The 19,082-nt window shown below is 41.9% G+C and overlaps 1 protein-coding gene across 1 annotated transcript in view; it reads right to left on the bottom strand.

The window, feature by feature from the left end:
• Nucleotides 1-357: 357 nt before the first annotated feature.
• LOC140999671 (myosin-10-like) overlaps nucleotides 358-19,082 on the bottom strand; it is a 57,338-nt gene continuing 38,613 nt past the window's right edge. The window contains exons 19-45 of the mRNA XM_073470194.1: nucleotides 17,223-17,416; nucleotides 16,843-16,964; nucleotides 16,686-16,755; nucleotides 15,831-15,991; nucleotides 14,928-15,036; nucleotides 14,117-14,248; nucleotides 13,779-13,985; nucleotides 13,449-13,586; nucleotides 13,097-13,220; nucleotides 12,519-12,690; nucleotides 8,828-9,040; nucleotides 8,577-8,721; nucleotides 8,253-8,459; nucleotides 8,001-8,105; nucleotides 7,558-7,710; nucleotides 6,668-6,916; nucleotides 6,364-6,576; nucleotides 6,051-6,263; nucleotides 5,739-5,900; nucleotides 5,200-5,328; nucleotides 4,935-5,023; nucleotides 4,536-4,659; nucleotides 4,277-4,366; nucleotides 3,989-4,107; nucleotides 3,631-3,739; nucleotides 3,349-3,521; nucleotides 358-3,064 (exon numbers count right to left, since the gene is read on the bottom strand). Coding sequence (XP_073326295.1) covers nucleotides 2,917-3,064; nucleotides 3,349-3,521; nucleotides 3,631-3,739; nucleotides 3,989-4,107; nucleotides 4,277-4,366; nucleotides 4,536-4,659; nucleotides 4,935-5,023; nucleotides 5,200-5,328; nucleotides 5,739-5,900; nucleotides 6,051-6,263; nucleotides 6,364-6,576; nucleotides 6,668-6,916; nucleotides 7,558-7,710; nucleotides 8,001-8,105; nucleotides 8,253-8,459; nucleotides 8,577-8,721; nucleotides 8,828-9,040; nucleotides 12,519-12,690; nucleotides 13,097-13,220; nucleotides 13,449-13,586; nucleotides 13,779-13,985; nucleotides 14,117-14,248; nucleotides 14,928-15,036; nucleotides 15,831-15,991; nucleotides 16,686-16,755; nucleotides 16,843-16,964; nucleotides 17,223-17,416 — 4,070 coding nt within the window. The 3' untranslated portion in view covers nucleotides 358-2,916. The remainder of the gene's footprint in view (nucleotides 3,065-3,348; nucleotides 3,522-3,630; nucleotides 3,740-3,988; nucleotides 4,108-4,276; nucleotides 4,367-4,535; nucleotides 4,660-4,934; nucleotides 5,024-5,199; nucleotides 5,329-5,738; nucleotides 5,901-6,050; nucleotides 6,264-6,363; nucleotides 6,577-6,667; nucleotides 6,917-7,557; nucleotides 7,711-8,000; nucleotides 8,106-8,252; nucleotides 8,460-8,576; nucleotides 8,722-8,827; nucleotides 9,041-12,518; nucleotides 12,691-13,096; nucleotides 13,221-13,448; nucleotides 13,587-13,778; nucleotides 13,986-14,116; nucleotides 14,249-14,927; nucleotides 15,037-15,830; nucleotides 15,992-16,685; nucleotides 16,756-16,842; nucleotides 16,965-17,222; nucleotides 17,417-19,082) is intronic.

Here is a 19,082-nt window from a genome sequence, read left to right as displayed (position 1 = left end):
TTTTGACAGTTTGTAGACGATTATTTTTCTGTTGATTTATTGACAATCTACTATTAGATCATAGAATTGTAAATGAGTATAGTCTTGTAAATTTTAAAAGCTAACTGTGAAAGTATACGACTGAAAGCAGAGCAGTGTCTGCTACAGCGAGCGATGTTGGGCTGTAAAACACTAGTAGAAGTCCAAACACTGGTGACACTGAGACGAGACTGATACAATAAGAAAGCAGATCTAGTATTACTACAGGTCTGATCCAAAAACAACCCCAAACAGTCTCACAGCTACAATGAATATGCTTTATTTTCCTTTTACAAAAACAAACAAAACAAAAAAAATTACCGTCTAGAAATACAGGTATACAAGAAATAATATGATGGGAGTATCTGCAGTTGAACGCCTGGTTGTCAACAGCCAGCTGGATAATAATAATAAAATAAGAATGAGTTAACTACTTGTGGATGATAAAGCTTCGAACCAGATGAAATCCTGTGCTGTGCATCATTTCCCCAAAATAACCTCAGAACTAACCCTTCACCTGTGAGTAGAGACATCATGTTGGGAGATGGTGCAGCAGCTCAGGGCTCCGCTTCTCATGTGGTTAATCATACTGGATACTGAGTCTGACCCAAACAGGTTATTATGAACACAGACATACACAGCGGATATGATATGAAGCACAGCAAAAATACAAAAGAAAGAAAAAAGGATTAAGTGTTGAATGTTTTATCTCATTGGGTTTTTTTTTCTGCTTCACATCTGTACTGAAATCGTTGCCCACTTATGTTCTTATTTAGTGTCTAAGGCACTTTTAAAGAAACTTCCTGTTAACATTTGAGAAGGGGGAAACCGTAGACAACCATCTTAATCTGCACGTCCAGAATACAAGAGAAGACAGAAGAGTTGATGGATGGATTACCCTGGCATGTAGTTTTCATTAACTGTCGAGGTGGCTGCTGTACTTCACTTTGATAAAAAAGCTGTTAAAGGGACTCGGGCTAAAATTGCAAAGAAATAAAACTTTATTTTCAGACAACCTGTGAATACTAAGTGCTTGAACAGGTCTGTCGGTAGTCTGAGGAGTCAGGCTTCAACTCTCAAAGTCATGGCACAAACCAGCCCAAGTTTGTTCATCATTATCATTCAAATCACAGAGATACTGTCAGAGCTTTCCTAGAAAATTAATACAGAGCAATCTCTGGGGGAAAAAAAAAAACATTTACAGCTGCTCTGAAGGTGTAACATAGTCTTCCTTATTTTAACGTCTTGGCCAGCATGAACGTAAAGTCATTCAGAGTCGGATTCATGATGGACAGATTAAAAAAAAAAAGGTTCAATCGATGAAGCAGAACCAGAGATGATGTCAAAACAGGTAGCATGTTAAGTTGTATGAAAATTAAAAGGAGGACATATGAAGATTTTACTGTTACTTTGATTCGTGTTGCCTCCAATTACGAAAGAGTCGTAACTTGTGAAACGGCTTCAAAACCAGTTGTCATGGACTTACAGATTTTCAAATTTCAGTTTCTCTGAACACTCCAAGGACTTCTCATCCATGCTGGCTTAAATTTAAAGATTAATCTTTATCAGGCAAGAATGAGTAATTCTTTTCATTCAGATCATTAAACGAGTCACTGAAGATTTTAAGAGTTGCTCGAGAACAGCGGTCAGATCGACAGGTAATTATTCTTCAGAGAAACGGCTGCTTTAGCTGTGACTTGGATGTGATGCTAATACAGACTGGGGCTTGGCACAAACACTGAAATGTCATGAGACTATTTTCATTCCGTCTCCATTTCTAATCAAACTACATGTTTTACTAAGCTGTAACCATCATCGTCACATTTAAACACGTGGACTGAGCGCCACTTTTCCAGTAAGGGCTCCTTGTTGGTTTCCAGTTAAAAATTCAAACGTCTTCCTGTGCAGTTCTGTGCATTTTCCAGCATCTTCAGAGCTTCCCAGTTAAAACCCAGCTACACATTCCTTCACTGACTGTTGAGATGAAGCGACAGAAAAAATAAAATACCTTTTTGTTTCACAGTAATACACTTTCACTTCAGAGTTCTTCTATTGCATGTCCCGAGATGTTAGTCGTTCCTGTAGTGTTGTAGTGTCGAAGCTGAACAACAAACAGTCTGTACATCAGAGGGAGACTCATGCAACAAAAAAAGCAGCCTCTGCGTTTTTGGGCTTTTCCATTTTGAACCGAGTCACTGGGAGGAGGAGGGAGTGAGTCGAGTATCGGATGGCTTTTACACAACAAGTGAGCAGAACACTTACAACAACACCAGAGTGAAATACGTTTCCTTGTAGTCCTGCATTTCCAGTATGGAGTGCGTTCACATACGTTACATAACTGATGCGTGTACACCTCACAGCCTCCACCTACAGCACACACGCTGAGTTTCATATGTATAAAAAGCACTTTGCACCTATGCGTACTTTCTCAATAAGCTGAGCGGATAACTTCACGCCTGATAGGGGAGGAGGAGGAGGAGGAGGGCGGTGTTATGTTATGACGCTGAGATGATACATGGCAGGGAGACGAGCCAGGACGAGAAGCTTGCCAGAGAAGAGCAGAGAGAGGCAGAGTTGTCCATTTGCCCCGGTGACTCTGCAGGACGGGAGGCTTTCCTCCAGGGGAGTGCGCTGGAGTTTCCCTGCAGTGTTAACTGATATAAAAAGGGCGGAGGCGTGCTGCCAGGCGCACTCCACCCAGCTTTACTAAAAACAGCTCATCGCTCCAATCCTCTGTCCAGTCAGTGGTTTGAAATGAAAAAAAAAAAGACGATGGTGACGTCAAGGATCTTCTTGGGGGAAACTGTGCGCAGGTCACAGGTGGATGAGGTGGAGGTAAAGGTGAGGCGGGTGGTGGCGAGGGGAGGGGGAAAGCGAGGTATGAGAGAGTCACTGTGTTTACTCGGCGTTAGAGGTTTGCGTCTCGTTGAAGTCGCCGGAGCGGCTGTCGGCGTCGTCGTCTGACATGTCGACGGAGGCACCATCCAAGTTGAGGTTACGGCGGCCGGAACGACTGGAGGAGAAGCTGCTGACTGGACCGCCGCGCCTGGTCAGACCAGAGAGACGAAACACTTAAACATCTGCTGCTTAAAGGAGTAGTTCAACATTTTGGAGATGGTATTGGTCTTCTCCTCTTGGCAGGAAAACAAATAAGTCTATTTCTCAAAACGTCAAACTTGTCGTTTAACCAGACAGTCAGATCAGCCTTATAACAATTATAATTTATAAATTAGAAATATATCAGACCTGTACAGACACACACAACTGTGTGGTTGTACACCATTTATTCAGTCTTTCTATGTTGAGATTCTTTATTTATTTATTTTTTACCTGAGGCGGTTCTTGAGGGAGTTGACCTCTCGGGTGAGACCCTCGCTGGCCTCGGTGGCGTCGTCCAGCTCCCTCTGCAGCTTCCTGCGGGAGGCGTTGGCCCTGGTGGCCTCCTCCTCCGCCTCCTCCAGCTGACGCTTCAGCTGCTTCATACGAGAGTTGGCTTTCTCCATCTGACAGGAAGGCAGACACATGGGGGAAACAGACGGAGACAGTGAGAGGTTGTGGGTGGTGAAAATGAATCTATCCGTATGTGTCACTTTGGATCTCATGAGTCAATACCTGTTCCTTGTACTGGTCAGCGTGGCGACGCTCATCCTCCACCTGCATCATCACCTCCTTCAGTTTCTTCTCTGTACGACGGACGATTTTGTTGGCTGCTGCTCTCTCCCTAGAAGAAAAAAAAGCTCATTACCATCTCTATTTTCTGCTTTGTTCAACTTTATGTATACATTTTCAATAACACCATCTGCCACCATTTATGTCCTCAAATGAAAATCGTAATTATCGTTTGAACTTACAATGAATGACACTCAACCTTTACATGTATCCCAACGATCACATATGTGAGAATATCTACTCAAACAGATCTAAAACCCTTTGTGACATTTTGTGAAAACAGGCGAGATTGGTCACTTACTTTGCTTCCTGCTCCAGCTGTTCCTCCAGCTGCAGGATCTTGGCCTCCAGGGCAGTGATGGACGCCTTAAACTTTGACTTGATAGTCCCCTCCAGCTCTGCCAGCTTGGCTTTCAAATCCTGCATTTATAACGTGCAACTTTTAGGATCAAGAGCATTAAATATAAAAAGTCTTTAATAGCTGTCATTTGAAATGTACACAGAGCCCACAAGTAACCAGCTATTTCTGTTGTTTAATGCTATCACGCAAATTCATCTATGCTAATGTATTTAACAGACTGTATAACACCTTGTTCTGCCGCTCCATCTGCTGTCGAGCGTTCTCACTTTTCTGTGCAGTGCTGCGCTCTCCGGCCAACTCAGCGTTCAGGCTGTCGACCTGAGAAAGAGACGGGATGGAAGGACGAGTGATGAGATACAGTAGGGACTGTGTGTAAACTTCATACCCTTCATGTGTGGAGAATTTAAACATCCTCATTACTGACAGTTTGACTCTGATTTTGAGCGTTCAGACTTCATGACTGTCATCTCCTGTGTCATCAGTTTACCTGCATGTTGGTCTTTCTGAAGCGGTCGTTGAGCAGCTCCATGTTGCCCTGCTCCTCCTCCAGCTCCTCCTCCAGCTGGGCGATACGAGCCTCCAGCCTCCTCTTCTCTTCCAGCAGTGACGACCTGACACACACATTTTCATTCAAATCTCTCACTTAAACATAGTCTGCCGATTCACACCGATTATTCTTAAGGCCAGTGTGTAGGATTTAGTGACATCTAATGGTCAAGTTGCAGATTTCAACCAATTGAACGACCCTCATCTCACCTCTCTAGATTAATTGTTTCTGTCAATAAATCCTCTTAAATCATTTAAATTAAACCCCCAAAACAAAATAATCAAGCCACTAGCTCAAATATTCTTTTAAAGAAATCAGTACAAACGAGGTGATACTGACTTTCCAGAAGCACTGTTGGAGATCTCATCAGCCAGCTCGTCCCTCTCCTGTTCAGCATGACGACGGGCCCTCTCTGACGCTGCATGGTCCTACACAAACAACAACACATACACATTAGCATCAGTATGTCCTATTCTTGGACATCAAATACAGAAATGAAATCTGACTTGAGTGTGATAAAAAAAGTTTTCATTCTTTTCTGGGCTTATTAACAGAACAAGATTGAAAGAGATTTTCAATAGGACATAAAAAGGATTAATTTAACCTCCTGAAGCTGCAGGATTTCAGCTTCGAGGCTCTTGAGTTTCTTCTCGTTCTCCTTGGACTGGGTGAAAATCTCGTCCCTGGAGGATCTGGCCTCCTCCAGCTCCCTCTGATAGTCCTTCATCTGGGCCTACAGAGCAGAAACAATGTGGACAAGGTCAAAGGCTGACACAGCAGAACAGTGACCACTCGGGCCAGTGGAAAAACAACAGGAGGTTAGTTATTGCAGTTTGGCCCGTGGATTTTGTCAGCAGCGCCTGACACACAGCTAATGGAAGGATTTAATGACTTAAAAGCTCTTGGCACAGAGTCATAACTCAGTCAGTCAGAAATAAGACATATTTTTAGATTTAGAGTTACACTTTACAGGAATATCAATATTTCACTTGTCCACTGTGAATAAACGTCCAAAAAACGCAGTGTCAGATTTGTCAGACAAACCTCTGACTCAACAAACAGATATGACTCAAATAGAACCAGTAAAAATCAAGATAGAGTTCTTCAAGGCCATGCAGGGAGCAGGTGTGTGTGTGTGTGTACCTGCAGTTTTCTGAGCTGTTTAATAGCTTCCTCTCTGCCTTTGTTAGCGGCTTCGATCTGTCCCTCCAGCTCGTTCAGGTCCATCTCCAGCTTCTTCTTGGCAGCAACAGACAGAGTTCTCTGTTTCCTCTCGTCCTCCAACTCTGCTTCCATCTCACGCACCTGGAGGAGCAACAAAAAAAAAAAAACACAAGAGAAAAGACCAAAATGAGTATACTGCATGAGCAGTGTAGAGGAATTTCTTCATTTCAAGACAAAAATAAATCATATGCAGCCAGTTCATGATGATCATCCTCAGTGCGCCCTGTGTACCTGTTTGACGAGCGCCCTCTTCTTCTCCTCTCCCTGCTCATCTCTGGCCTGCAGGTCTCGGTCAAACTGGGCCTTCATGGCCTGCATGTTGACCTCCAGACGCAGTTTGGCGTCCTCCGTGGCCTGCAGCTCATCCTCCAGCTCCTCCAGCTGAGTTCTCATCTCCTCCACCTGTTGCTCCAGCGTTCGCTTGGACTTCTCCAGTTCATGGACCTGTAAGTAGCATCAGGAGGACAGTATTGTCAGCAAAAACCAGCCGGACAAAGACATTTTGCACTCAGCAGTGTCATTTCAGAGGTCAAAGGTCACTCACATTCTTCCCCACATCATCTTTGGAGCTCATCAGATCCTCCATTTCTGCGCGGAGCTGCTTGTTAAACCTCTCCAGCTCCTCTTTGGCCTCCAGGGCCTCCTCCAGAGCTCTAGCCATGGACAGAGCCTTTGTTTCCTTCTCTCTGGCCTCAGCCTCGGCACGGTCACGCTCCTCAGCAAAACGAGCTGAGATGGTTTTCTCTTCAGCCAGCAGCTGGTGTACACAAACACACGGAAATCTAAAACACTGACGTACATCTGACCTCAAGCTATCACTCCTGAAACATTCTGACAGTCCAGCGTACCTGATCGAACTTCTTCTGTTTCTTTTCCAGGTTGGAGACAATCTGTCTCTGGTGGTCCAGGTCCACCATCAGGTCGTCGAGCTCCTGCTGCAGCCGGTTCTTGGTCTTCTCCATCTTGTCCATGGCCATGGTCTTCTCCTCCAGACGCTGGCTGGTCAGCTCCACATCCTTCTGGAGTTTTCTCTTCACATCCTCCAGGCCCTCCATCGCTCCCACGTCCTCCTCCAGCTTCTTCTTAGTCTCAAACAGCTATAAGAAGGCCGATTGTATAAATCAGTGAATACACAAAGATAACAGTGAACTTTGTTATTGTTTTAGCCTAAATCCAGAACAAAACTTCACTTCGGCTTTCATTAAAACTTACTAGTTTATTAGGTACAGCTTGATGATATTAATACAGGGGTACTTTTATATTATAAAAAATATAAAATATTTCATTAATTTTATTTGCAACTCATGATATGAAAGTAGAATGAAATGTGTATAAACTTCTGTCAGTTTGTTTTAATCCCAGATTTACACGACAGGGACTTCATCACAAACCTCCTTATCTTATAAATAATAGTCCTTTTGCTACAATTGCTGTTTGGCCAGGAACATGCACTCCCACCTAAGATCTCAAACTGAGGGCAGACTTTCACTTCCTGGGCTCTTTAATTTGCTGCACTGCTTTAAATCTGTCTGCATGCTGCTCTGACATGAACGTCAGGTGTTTGCACAGCTGGAAACTTTTCCCTGGCCTTTCTCTTGGCATTCAGTCAAGTAACAGTGGTACCTGAAAAGTGTGTCTGCCTCATTTGTGTGTGTGGTCATCTACAGTATATATATGTGTCTCTCTATACTGCATGTTTATGAGACTCATCAACATTTGTGACTGTGCACGATCATACCTGAGCATGCACCGTCTGCAGCTGTTTCTCCAGGTTGCGTCGTGCCTCTTCATCCTCCTCCTGCTGTTCCAACAAGGTGTTCTTGTCCACCTCCAGCTGGCGGATTTGGCCACTCAGGTTCAGCTTCTGGCGCGTCTCCTCCTGACGCAACTCCTACACACCAGACCACAACCAAAGAAAAGCAGGGGGACGAATCTGTTATACCTGTTCGTATTGCTAAATAAGACTGATACCTGTTATATGCTAATTAAAGAACATATTTTTCAATTCAAGGTGCATTTTCACACGTGAATCTAAAGGGTGATGCCTAATTGTGACGTTACTAGTTTTGAACAGTTAGACAAGACATATTTTCTCACAGAGGGAAATCTGCTTGGTAGGTTCATCAATTATCCTGTGGGAAACACTCAACTTGTATTGACAGAAAGTCTGATCTCCCATACCTCTAAATCTTGCAGTTTGCTGTTGAGTTTGTCAACTTCCTTGGCCAGTTTGACGCCCTTCTTCTCGGACTCCTCCAGCAAAGCCGACACGTTGTCCAGCTCCGTCTAACAAAAGGCATATGAGGTTGTGATGAGAGCATAGTAAACGGATCCAGATCATGCCATGAATATTCCCCATGAATATTAAAAACCAAAGCTGTCCTTTTTTTTGGTGCGTTTCTAGGGGACACTGATGTCTGTGGAGGTATTTACCTGCAGTTTGTGTGAGCGTTCAGTCAGCTCTCCCTTGGCTCTCTCTACCTCGGTGGCCCTGGCTGTAAACTCCTGCAGCTGTGCCTCCAGTTTCTTCCTCTTGTATTCAGACTCTGTCTTCGTCTGCTGCAGAGTCTTCACCTCACAGGCCATCTCTTTGTTGTCACTCTCCAGACTCTGCTTGTTCTTCTCCAGGTTGGCTTTGAACTGCACAGAACAAAATAATAATGTTCAGTTTCTGTTAAATTTTGTCTACATATCGTATAACTGATGTATACAGGCAAACACAAAACCCATGAGTGTAACCAGGTACGACCCACTCACCCTCTTGGCCTGTTCCAGCTGTTCGGACAGTTCTTCCAGTGCTGTGGCGTGCCTCTGTCTCATATCCTGGATCTGAGCCTCGTGGTTTTTGGTCTCATCATCTATGGTCTTCTTCAGCTCGGCCACCTCCTGCTCACGCTTGGACCTGGAGGACAGATACAAGGAGGAAGCTTAAGAGGATTGGACTTTGATGGGTAAAATCTGTGGAGTTCCCCTTTATTATCACTGATAAACAAGCTGTAAACAAGCACCTGAGCTCCTGCTGGGCAGCGGTGGTGTCCAGCGTGTCTTCCAGCTCCGTCTTCAGAGCCTCAAGCTCCTCGCTCAGGTCCCTCTTGAGTTTTTCAGCTTTCGTTCGACACATCTTCTCTGACTCCAGATCCTCCTGAAGCTCAGATAGGTGGGCCTGCAGCTCCCGAACCTGCTTCAAGGCGTTGTTCTTCTGGACGGTCTCCTCATCGCTCCTGAGACACAGAAGTCCACAAGTTATTTTATAGACCGTTACCTTTCAACTTAGTCTTCCTCGTTATGGATCAATGAAAATCGGGGCATGGCTGTGTTTCAGGACGTAGAGCGGGTCGTTCACTGACTGGACGGTCTGTGGTCTGATCTACTTCCGACTGCATGTCGAAGAATCCCTGGGAAAGATACTGAACCCCAAACTGAGCACACTGATTTTCTCGTTCTTACAGCACTTACACTTTAGCTGCCATTTAAAAGTAATTACCTAAAACTATGACTTCAAATTACATTTCATTTATTTTTAGTTATTTAAGGTTTCCGTTAATATCTTTTAGTGAAAAAACTAAATTCTATTCTATTTAGCTTTTTTCAGCTTTAATATTTTAGTTTTCCTTCGAAATCTATGAGGATATTTTGGTCCTCAAGATAACCACACAAGAACACAGTCATGTAAATGTATCGCATTCAATTATTATAACTTTTACAGTCTGTTGTAAGTAATGATGATGAATGATGTGTGCCTTAAATGCAGAGCAAGCCATGATGTCATTTTTTAAACTGAAATGAGGCCACCAGTGCACACAGGGTGGCAGTGTGGTGAGCTGTTCACTGCTGAAGCTGTCCGCAATATGTGTGTGTGTGTGTGTGTGTGTGTGTGTGTGTGTGCGTGTGTGTGTGTGTGTGTGTGTGTGTGTGTGTGTGTGTGCGTGCTCTGTAGGGTTGTGAAACTGTTGATTTGTTTGCAGCTGGAAGAGAGGCCAAGTGAAATCCATGCTGGCTGTGACACTCCTGTAACATTCCTCTCTTACCGCTGATTAAACACACTGAGTGTCATAATGACTCAGTTATATCATTAACGCAACACCACAGTGTTGATTAAAGGCACTAATGACTCCCATATAAAAGTAATTCCCCATTTTCCAAACAAAGATAACACAATTGTTCTCAGAATAGCTGCTGAATTCAAAATGAGGCTCATCAAGTTTAATGAAAGCTTAATTATCTGGAGCTGTGACTAAACTGATGATTTCTGCCTGTGAAATTAGTCAGACAGACGTTTAGCATCGATCCCTGAGGTCTCGACCGTCGGCCTGGTGTGAGGAGAGAACTGCTGAGAGGCCACATTAAAATAATCTGAGCTGACCTTCAGAGCGACGTCCTCAACAGCTGTTTACCTCATCTGTATGCAGTCTTAGGACGGCTACATGGGAAAACAATTAAATATGACACCAGATGTGTTGCTCGGATTATTTTTCCCACCATGTGGAAAATCTGAATAAGTAAAGGACGGAGCTAAATTATATTTTTTTCATCTGACGATAAAAAAACACAAGCTAATCAAACAGTTTCTCCTTTAGTGTGAAATGACTGCCTGGTTTAGCCCAGCTCTTTATTGCTTCATGTGGAAAAACTACTGCAAAGCCCAACACCGAGAGCATCAATCAACATCAATTTGCCTGTAATCAGATACGGCTGCCTCTGAGATAAAAGATCTCAGCCGGTGTCACCGAAGACAAACACTGCAGCTGGGAGCAGAGAGGGACTGAGGTGAGTTAAAGGCAGGGGAAAAAAAAGTGACTGCAGCAGCTGAAGAATATTGATTTTACATGTCAGGTTAACAGCGTATTCTGTTCGGATATTCGCCTTATTCTGAATGTAACATTTTTCGACTAAGAATTGTGGGATATGCCGATACTATTCAGGTTTTAGGAGCATTCTTCGGACATGTATACAGCACATACAGTATACGGTGATAATCGATGGGGGTTTTTACTGCAATTTGAGACACACAGCCTCTTTCCTGTTTGCGAACAGTTCTGTGCGTTGTCATGGATGTGTTTTACACAAACCAACCATTCAACAGTTTGCTAGGCTGGCGTGGGATGCATGCCCAAAAGAATATCCCCAATTTCTGGTCGGAAGGAGAAACATACCTACTTTTAACCATTATGAAAGATCTGGGTATGAACAGGTTTCCGGATATGTGCAATTATCGCAACACTGACCTTTTCAAGGAGGTGGGTGAAGGAATGAAAGAGTGGGGCTGTGGGTGCACAACAATCAAATAAGTCCATCAGCGGTGGAAAACTAAGAGACAAAATGGCACAAGTGGCTCAAACAGTTCCACTTTTCCATTTTGCAACGTGATAAACATCATGTTAGGTCATATTAATTAAAGTATGCATGGATGAATGTAATGTGTATGTAAACAGCTTAGTAGGAATATTGTCTTTTTTTAAGAGGGCAAAAAACAGCATATTTTGTGCATGTACAGTAAATGTAGTCGCTGTTGTTTATTTTTGGTCTCTCTGTTGTTGACTTGGCTGCACATCAGTGGAGCGCAGTTGTCATGGAGATGGGATTTACTGCACTAGTGAGAGGATGCAAATGGAGTCGTGCATTAAAAACTAAAATGAGCAACTCCACTAACATGGGATATTAAACCAGACCAGTTTAGGTTTGAAGTGATGTGAGTTCAGAGGTACATCTGCCTACAGTGCCTGTAAAAATACACTTCAGTGTGTTTGGTACACTTCAGTTTGAGGCTTTTGATTTAATACATGTGCTTTCTTCAAAATCAGTTGAACAGCTGTTGAGCTGTACTATATCTTTATCATTGAGGGTCAGATGTTAGTCTTTTCTACTGTTTGAATGTTATATAAAATTTCCAAAAACAATATGTAAGGCACACTGTCATCGAGTAATTCTTATTTTTGTATTTCTATAAGCCTGAGGTCAAACAGCTTCCAGTCAATGAACAGCCACTGAACAATAATTTAATATCCTTTAATAGCATTTGCTTAATTGTTGGCAAGAAGAAGGATTTTATTAAACTGAAATTCTAAAAATGTAGGTTTAAAGACCTAAAATTACGTTTAGATGAGAGTTTCATTCCACTGGAGTCATATGATCAAATACTTTCATAATAAAAAGTCTCTCCAACATAAAGGGATCTCTTTTTCTTATCAATTTTCTCTTCATTTTCTTTATATCCTCTCGTCCCCTTTTCCAGTAATTGTATCATTATGTTTCACAATGGTACATGTGAGAGGAAATGGGAGAAGAGTCTGTACGTTGATGGGTTTAGCATAAGCGCTCTGTATTCAGTGTAACTCTGAGTTGAATAAAAAGAAAACGTCCTAATCGGGCCATCACAAGTATCAAAGTGAACCATCACTTTTTTCTATCCTTTCTTCTTTCTGTCCCATCAGGATTCATGCAAACCTAAGGATCTAATGTCCAATAAGAACATATAATATTTGTACGAAGAGTGAACAAATTAGAGTATTATTCAGTGTTTATTATTACAGCACCCAGCGTGTTTTAATGAATACATCTATGAGAAAGCTCTGGCTTATTGTTCACTGCTAAAATGTTTGCATTTTAATTATCAGTGTTTTTATATTTTGCAGAATGTGCTCAATGCAATCCTTTCAGTTTTGACAGTTACCTTTACTGATCCTTCTTTGTATCACTGACCTGGCCAGAGCAGCCTGCAGCTCCTCCTCCTTCTTGGTCAGTTGGATCTTCAGCTCCTCTATCTGAGCCTGAAGCTCAGCTATCTGGTCCTGCAGGTCAGTCGTCTCAGCATCAAGTTTGCGTTTGGCCTTCTCCAGCTCCTGGCGAGTTTTCTCCTCCTTCTTTAAACGCTCTGCAGGGAGGCACAATCACATGTATCATAAATACAATGCAAAATCAAACACGATCGATAATTATTGTAAAAAAGCGTTTGGGTAGAAAAAAATCTAAAGAGGTGAGGTCACAGACAGTGACAACCCTCCAACTCCTAATTGCTGACAGCCTGACACAACTAATGGTAATCAGATAAGCTGCTTTGCTAAACAGTCATACTGGATGTCCTGTATCTGACCTATGTGTTGTTCTACTCCAACAGAGAACCTTTTTCTTCCTCTTGCTGTGAGGACAGTTCATTTAAGTGCAGCATCCACTGACCCTGGTTGATACTTTTCATTGATTTTTCCAGCCTGCTTTGTGTCTGTTCTAGTAAAGGTTTCTCTGTTCTTTGACACAAAATGGAGCCAGTAACAGTAACTTACCCTCCAGGTCGACCATCATCATCTCCTGCTTGTTCTTGACCTTGCCGAGGTTCTTTGCTTTCTCCTCCTCCTCTGTCAGCGAGGAGCTCATCTCGGCGATCCTGTCCTCCAGAAGCTTTTTCTCCTGTCGGGTCCAATCAAAGTGTGTGTTAGACTGGAGGCTTCAAGACAGAGAACTTCCATATGGAGGTGAAAAGTAGACTTAACAACCAAGCCATAAACAACACAAACTGTTGATAAAAGCAATGTAAGTTCTACTTTGGTAGTGTATGTCAAGTAGAATCATCCAGAACACCATTAAATGCCTCATTTATCACTTCATACTTTGACATTTTTATACTCATCGTCTCACCTTGAGGAACTTGGAGTTCTGGTCCTCCAGCAAGAGAATGTCCTCCTCCATTTTCTTGATCTTTGATTCAGCCGTCACTTTGTCCAGCTGAAGCTTCTGTCGTGCAGCTTCCTCCTCATCGAGCTGCTCCTCCAGGTCCTGGAGAGAATTGATTTTGTGAGGTTGATGCTGACGTTTATAAAGTGATGGAAGTCTGACACATTAAACCCAAGCAAAGAGTACAAATCAAATTCATCAAATCAATTTAATACTGTATGTGCTAGATGTCCGCATCAGGAGAGAGGTTTGTGTTTGTGTGGAGGTTAAGTTTTAATGGCTGGAGATATGTACCTGGATGTGTGACTGCATCTTCTTCTTTTCATTCGTCAGGCTCTGGTTCCTCTCCTCCTCCTCCTCCACCCTGGACTCCAGGTCATGAAGGATCTCCTCCAGCTCTTGCTTCCTAGAAAGCAGACGAACCCTCATCTCTTCGGCCTCTGCAAACAGCTCCGTCTCTGCATGGAGTTGCTCTGCTAGAATATTCTTCTCCTCTAGGAGCTGGAGAGAAGGAACAGTTTGAAGAATGAGATGCATCCAGCCACCTCACATACACGACTGGTTTCATTACAATTATATCAGCTTGTGAAAAAGGAAAAATATTTACTTTCAGTAACAGAGGACATGTTTACCTGCTGGTGTTTTCTTTCCATCTCCACCAGCTCATTCTCCACCTTGAGCTGTCTCTCCTTCACCTTGACCAGCTCCTCGTCTTTGGCCTGCATCTCCTCCTCCTGCCTGGTGACCTGCAGCAGAGGCTTCACCTGAGAGAGAAAAAAATCAACCGTTACAGGGTCTCTGCAGTTTTTACCTTTTTAATACCACATATGATGCTTTTTGTCAATGCTTCTTAGCTGTATACAGCAAAAAATCATTTTAATATATTTAATCAACTGACAGGGACCATTGGCAGAAAATTGCTTAATGAATGAAGGAATTAAAACATAACTGATTTAACCAAATCTAGGTTTTGGCTAAAATCGATATATGCCAATTCTGATTAGATGAGCTTCCAAGCTACATTATCTACTAGTAGTCTGTTTTTTATAGGTGTGTATTTTTTCCCAACGGCCCTCAGTAACATAAAAAAAACAAAACAAAACAAAAAAAAACTAATGTTATTGCCTACGGCAGGCGAGAACAGATATTCTTAAGAAATGAAAATAATTACTATCTGAGGCTTTTTTAGGGAAATAAATTCAATGCTTGTTTCTGATTCATTTTCATGGCAAGTGAGCAAAGTCAGTCAGCTAATGAGAACTAGTGGAGCGATTGTATTCGATTTGTATTCTTTATGGCCTGTTTAGTCCTTTTTTACCTGAGGCATGCAATCACTAATTTGGGCTCTGATCACCAAATAAAGCAGAGACTTAGAGTGGTGTATTATCTGTGTATCAACACATGAAGTAGTTCGTTGAGGGATGTAGATGTCATGGTTCTCACCTTGGTGAAGAGTCTCCACCATTGCCAGTGTCGCAGCTTCAAGTAAGCAGCACAGTTCCTCTGGAGGACCTTTAGGGCACTTAGCTGCTGCTGCTTCTTAGCAAAGGCTCTAAAGAAAGAAAAAAATGGGAAAATAACAGGTGACAAATCAATGCTGGGTGTGAGAGAAGTGTAGAGAAGTCTGCAGTGTTTTTAGGACAAAGGAGGTGCTGCATTTAGAGATATGCTGTAAATGCACCAATGCCACTTGCAGGCAGCAAAAACAAGATTGACATATCATCAGCTTTGAAGTTAACATGGTAAATTTGTTCAATAAAAGTTGGTATTCACACATACAGAGTAACAGAGTAACATTATTGTTCATTTTGAGACACTATTCTGTCCCCAAGAAGAATGTTAGGTCAGTGTTCACTCTCTTTTAGCTCTGTATTTGGTTTCCATCATCTCCTGAAGGAAATGTCTGGCTCTGTAGCTGCTGTAAACAGCAAAACAATGAGCTGAAACTCATTAAAAAGCTCAGTCAAACTGTCTGAGAAGAAGTCTAGACTCAAGTGATAATCCTGTGTAATGTCATTATAAAACTATCCATTACAGCTGCTTTAAGTGAGGGACTAACAAAACACGATCAGCACCTGACAGTCCATCCATCATTGTTATAAATGCTAATCACGACAGATACTTCAGTACTTTCTTTTTTTTTGTTCTTTAAAGTAACATTCGCTGGAGGAGCTTTAAGTCTACATCTGTGACTTGACAGTAGATGCATTTACGGATGATTTGTGTCTCAGACCACTTCTGGGGTGGTTTGGGTAATTGGATCACTGTCCTTAAAAGCATCATGGGTATCCAAACGCAGATACATACTTTAGAAATAGTTTGAATGGAAAAAATCTGATCACTCACTTGCGTGCCAAGTATCCACGGCACACAGACTGGAAGTAGATGATGATGTCAGTAATCTTCAGATCTCGCTCCTCCTCCAGGTGAGCCAGAACACCAGTTCTGAAGAAGATCTTACTCTGACCAATACGGAACAGGTTGGGGTCCAGCTCCAGGGCGTGGATCTATGAATGAAGAGTTGTTAAGAATTTAAATTCCAATTAAGTGAGTATTTGCCTTCTTTCCCAGGTTATGAAGAACCTTTCGAGGAACTCAGGAACTAAATCCACATTTTGAACAGAAGAACCAGGGACTAAATTGAGTTGCTGTAGGATAGCTCCAGGTGTAAAAATATTCTCTGCATGGGGTGGAGTATTTTCTGATTCCGGGGCAGAGTTTGCAGTTGTGACAATCACTGATTAATCAAATACTGGCACCACAGCTTCTGCAACGTGAGTACTTAAGTACTCTAGTCAGGCTTGACATTCCTTGTAGAGCAAGCTAGAGAGTGAATGAGAGATATAAAACTAAATTTTCTGATAGTTTCCACTTTTATGGTAGTCATGTACTAAAGCAGAAATTATTAAACATCAAACACTCAGCAGAGATGGGCGCTCTGAAGTTTCCAGTCTCCCATTTCTCTTCTGCATGTCTCCTTTACGTCAAACTCAAACATCAAAGTCAGGATGAATTTTTTTCACGTCATCTGTCTGCCCTTTTTCAATTTGTTAATCTTCATGGTTCTTCAGATGTGATCTAAATGCACAAAATTAACTTTCAGTTCGCAGATAAGTTCCTGAGTTCCTCTGGTTCCACAGTTCCCGGTACTTCTTGGTAAAACAGTTAATGATCAAGGCAGTAGTTTTGCGGAAACACTACCATTCTTTCACAGGCTTGCTTTCCATCCATGAATCCTTTGGGAATAGCGTTAGGTGTCAGGATCTCATATCTGTAAACAAAAGAGAAAATAAAGGTAATCTGAAAATAAAGCAAACTTTTTCTCCAAAGTCCAAAAAGCTTCTTTGTTGTTTGTTACCTCTGTCTGAATTCCTGGAAGACGATGCGGTTGGGGAAACCCTGTCTGCAGATGCGAATCCCCTCTAGGACTCCGTTACACCTCAACTGGTCCAGAACCAGGTGGGGCTCCAGTTTACCAGCCTGAAGGAAAACACAAATACTGTCTGTTTGTATACTTTATATACTTTTCTAGGGATGTGGGGTACAGGGCAAAGGTCATAGACTTTTTCCAAGATTTTTTTTTTTTTGGTCGACAGTTCAGCAGTTCTAGATTTCCTTGGAAAGGATCCTTGACAGTAGCCATAAGATGCTAAAGGGATAATCAGTCATAATATAATAAAAAGAGTCTCTTTCCGCTCATTGACACAAAGTTTCTCACAAATAAATGTAAGCATTTACTCTTTTTTCGTGGTTGGGGATGATGCAGCGCACAAAGTTGGGGTTGGTGTTCCTCAGTGTGGCCATGAGCTTGGTGAGCGACTCCTTGTAGAGCTGTCCCACTGTACGAAACATGCCCTTCTTTGTTTTGTAGGTGGCACCAAAGGCTGTCTCGTTCATCCCTGCCACCTGGTCCAGACCCACGATACGGTCGACTGGTTTGGGAAACGGAGAGAACTGGTTAGAGCCGAAAAACATCGAAGGGAGCAGTGAAGCACTTTTGAAGCAGCCGTAGCAACAGTGTAGCTACATGTACAAGTGCAGGTGGATGACAAAGACATTACACACTACTGTCGAACAACTGCAGTCCAACAAAGCAGCATCCAAAGTCTCATTAACTACGGCTTGATTCTGCAGATGGAGATGCAGCATGTAGCTTATCTATGCCTAAGCCTAAGGGTCTGTACATACAGGGTTTCTATATGTTGTGGTACGTTGGAGAGAAGCACTTTCTTTAATATGCTGTAATATTTTACAGCTAATGACCCCAAACCTGTGTCAACATGTTGTCAGGAAAATCATCTCTTCTCAACATGTTAAACAATATTTGGCAATACTTATGAGGTTGCAAACACCAGATGCAAACATATTACAATATCACTGTTCTTAACTTATATTAAAAAGGGCACTCCAACAATTTTACATGTGAAGATCAGTTGACTAGTTATGGTTAGTCCTTCTCAGTATGTGAAGACAGTTGTATAATTTCTAGAGCTGCAGCAATTAGTCATAAATTGACATGTCAATCGTGAGAAAATTTATTTTGAAAATCAAATAATAAATTTAAATTATTTTTCAGGCCAAATTAGCGAAATACTCTGTGGTTCCAGCTTCTCAAATGTGAGAATTTGTTGTTTTTTCTTCTCTTGCTTTATAATTGTTGGGTATCTTTGGGTTTTTTAAAGTTCGAAGACGTCACCTTGATAATTTTGATGCACATCTTGACAGTTTTCTGATGTTTTGTAGAATAAACAATCATGAACTGCAGATTATTCAATAATGATAGAAATTTTAGTTGGGGGGAGCTTTGTCAATTGTGAAAAACTGACTCATGGGTCATCACGTGTATCATTTCAGCTTGGGCTTTGAGACAACAAAAAATTAAAACTGAAAAACAGAAAAGATGTGGGCATACAGCAGCATTATGGAAAATGTAGGATCCTGATAGAGTTTGACCTCAAGTATGTCACGATATCTCACCGTCTGCTGAATCAATTCTGCTGTCTCTTGCAAGTCCTCCAAGTTTTTGAACATGCTGTACTAAATTACTGAAGTACCCCTATAATGGTCACATTTCTGTTAATCCATCTCTCAAAACTTTTTGACTTCCCTGTGTTGTCTGTGTCTCAGCCCCGGGCCAATTTATTCAAATGTAATGCAAACCTTCGAAAAATGGATCATAAGTATATAGTTTCATTTGTTAACAAGGCTAAGTAATTTCCGCCCCCCCCAAAAAAAATATTTGTGATTCTCACGATTAATAAAGTAATCCTAAAAAAATAAAAATAAAATGCTCATCACAATTTCCCCGAGCCCAAACGGACATCTTCATATTGCTTCTTTTGTCCGACCAACAATTCAAAATCCAAACACTCTTTATTAATTATAATATATGACAAAAGAAAAGCAGCAAATCCTGACATTTAAATAGCTGGAACCAGCAAATGTTTGACATTTCTGCCTGAAAAATGACTGAAATAATCAACTGTCTAATCATTGCAGCTCTGTGTGCCTCATTGATTTGTTTTTAAACAACAATGAGGCTTTAAGGCTCAAAGAAAGAAGTTAAATCAGGCTTTGTCAATTAATTCAGTGTTGGTT

Source organism: Pagrus major, chromosome 1 (genome assembly GCF_040436345.1).
Source record: "Pagrus major chromosome 1, Pma_NU_1.0".
NCBI lineage: Eukaryota > Metazoa > Chordata > Actinopteri > Spariformes > Sparidae > Pagrus > Pagrus major.
The sequence above is the reverse complement of the archived record's forward strand: the minus strand, read 5'-3'. Positions and strand labels throughout refer to the sequence as shown.